At 33.6% G+C, this 2,264-nt stretch overlaps 1 protein-coding gene across 1 annotated transcript; it reads left to right on the top strand.

The window, feature by feature from the left end:
* Positions 1-913: 913 nt before the first annotated feature.
* Positions 914-2,264, top strand: LOC107941838 (uncharacterized). Its single transcript, XM_016875462.2, has 2 exons — positions 914-1,074; positions 1,250-2,264. Exons 1-2 carry the CDS (start codon positions 1,039-1,041, stop codon positions 2,078-2,080), a joined length of 867 nt encoding a protein of 288 aa, XP_016730951.1. The 5' UTR covers positions 914-1,038; the 3' UTR covers positions 2,081-2,264.

Below are 2,264 nucleotides of genomic sequence, written 5' to 3'. Positions count from 1 at the left end.
TCCCTGCCATACTTGTCGCTGCCAAAAAATAAGATTAATTGGTTCTTACCAAATTCATCAAATTAATTGATTTTATTTTTAATTGGAGTCATTAAATGCTAGCTTATCATTTTAGTTAAGAAAACAGTGGGCAAAACTTCATACACTCGAGGTCTAATTTAAATATCCCTCCCTCCTCAACAAAAATAGAGTAAAAGCATTAAAATCAAGATCATGAAAGTTATAAAACATAATTAAAACTAAAAAAAAAAATACCAACCAATGATTTTATTATACACTTGAATTAAGTTTCAATCTTAAAATTATAATTTTTAAAAAAAATTTATTTATATTTACTCTCAATCAAAATATAATTAATCTCAATTCATAAAACGGATAAACACACTTTTAATTATAATAATAATAAAAAAAAGGTAAGAAACCGTTAGGAAGGGAAACCGTGTGAAGTATACAAGGAAAATGATAAAACCTAGAAACATCCGTTTCTTGTACGAGAGTTAAACTTTATTCTAAGCTCTCGGTGGCAAACAATTCGAATTTCATCCAATTTAAATTTCACATGAAATCGATTTTAAAAACAGACCAATTATTTTTTATTTAAAAAATACGAGTTGAAATTAAAGTTGGAAATATTTTATAGTATGTAAATAAAAAATAAAAAAATGAAATGGAAAAAATATATAATATAGGGACATTCTATAAAATTTGAGGTTTTGATAGGTCGACCTAAAAAAAATAGGAAGCACATAGTAATAGTAATAAAGAGGAAGAAATGGAAGGAGAGGGAGAAGAGTACTGAAAAGGTGGGAAAGGGTTTAATGGGATTTATTTATGTATGTATTATCCAATAGGAAAGTTTTAACATTGCGTGAGTGATAAAACGAGAAAAAAGAAGGGCCATCTCTTTCTCTTGTCTTTATTTGCATTCCATTGTTCTATAAATGTCTGCCTTTTCTTAACTCCCTTTCTCAGTATTTCTGATATTTTCCTCCTTTTTCTTTTCTTTGCATTCATTGTGTTTATTTTTTTCCCCGGCAAATGGAAGACTTGAGTCCCTTGTGGAACTATCAAGAGGTGGTCTTACTTGCTTTATGTTAATATTTCTGGTTCAATATTCTATGATTTTTTTTTTAAATATAGGTCTAATTTGGGTCAACATGTTCCCACTGAAACTATAGGGTTTGGCAAGTGCAATTTTGATGAAGTCTGAAACTAACCCTTTTTCCTTTTCTTTTTTCTGGTTAAACAGGATTTTGATGAACTGAAACTCAAGCTTCAATACACTAGTATTGAGATAGAGTCGGTGAAAATGGAAGCGAATGAACAAATAAGGAAATACAGGGATGAAGTGAACCATTTGGTAAATCTTGTAAAACTTGCTTGCCAAGAAAGAGATGAAGCAAGAGATCAGGTCGAAAAGCTAGTTAACAAGTTAATGGCTTCTTCTTCTTCGTCTTCTTCTTCTACAATCCTCCCTCAATCCCAGCCTGAAAATCTGCTTATGATTGCAGCAGCAAAAGCAAACTCCAGCATGACTGAATCAAGCAGTTTGTCAGAGACGTATAATCATCACCCCTCACATGGGTCTTCCCCAGTAGATTCCTTGTTTGATGCAGTTACTTCACCAGATTTTTCAAGCATTAATAATAACATGGCCGACAACAGTTTGATTGATAACCTTGCAAAGGGGAAAACTTTGCCTGAAAAAGGGAAGCTTTTGCAAGCTGTAATGGAAGCAAGCCCTCTTCTTCAAACACTTCTCGTTGCTGGGCCCCTTCCTCGATGGCGAAATCCCCCACCGCCTTTGCGAACTTACAAAATCCCACCTATTTCCATCAAAGCTTGTCATTCTAAACTTGATAACCAGAAACCAGGTGCCTGTCCCAATCCCAGTTCTACTGTTTTTGTAAAACAATTGAACAACTCATCGCCAATGTGCCCTCAAATGATTCGTGGGTCTGGTCAGTCATGTTCAGTCGCTATGTTGGATTTTGCAGCTTCTGGTTCTGCTCCTGAGCTGAGCAATGGTGCTAACTCTCAAATCTCATTCCTAGCAGGAAAGCGCCAAAGGCTTCAATGAGTTGAAAGTAGGTTTCCTTCAGTTTTGTAAACGTTAAAATCAATGTGAGGGTGATGGTGTACATTGGATACGCTTTTTAGAGGATTAATTTGGATGATTTTAGAGTAGTACAACTTTTTAAACACTTTTTACTTCTGGTTTATTACTTTATTTGAACCAAAAGGTTATATATGTATATTTATTA

Source organism: Gossypium hirsutum, chromosome A07 (genome assembly GCF_007990345.1).
Source record: "Gossypium hirsutum isolate 1008001.06 chromosome A07, Gossypium_hirsutum_v2.1, whole genome shotgun sequence".
NCBI lineage: Eukaryota > Viridiplantae > Streptophyta > Magnoliopsida > Malvales > Malvaceae > Gossypium > Gossypium hirsutum.
The sequence above is the reverse complement of the archived record's forward strand: the minus strand, read 5'-3'. Positions and strand labels throughout refer to the sequence as shown.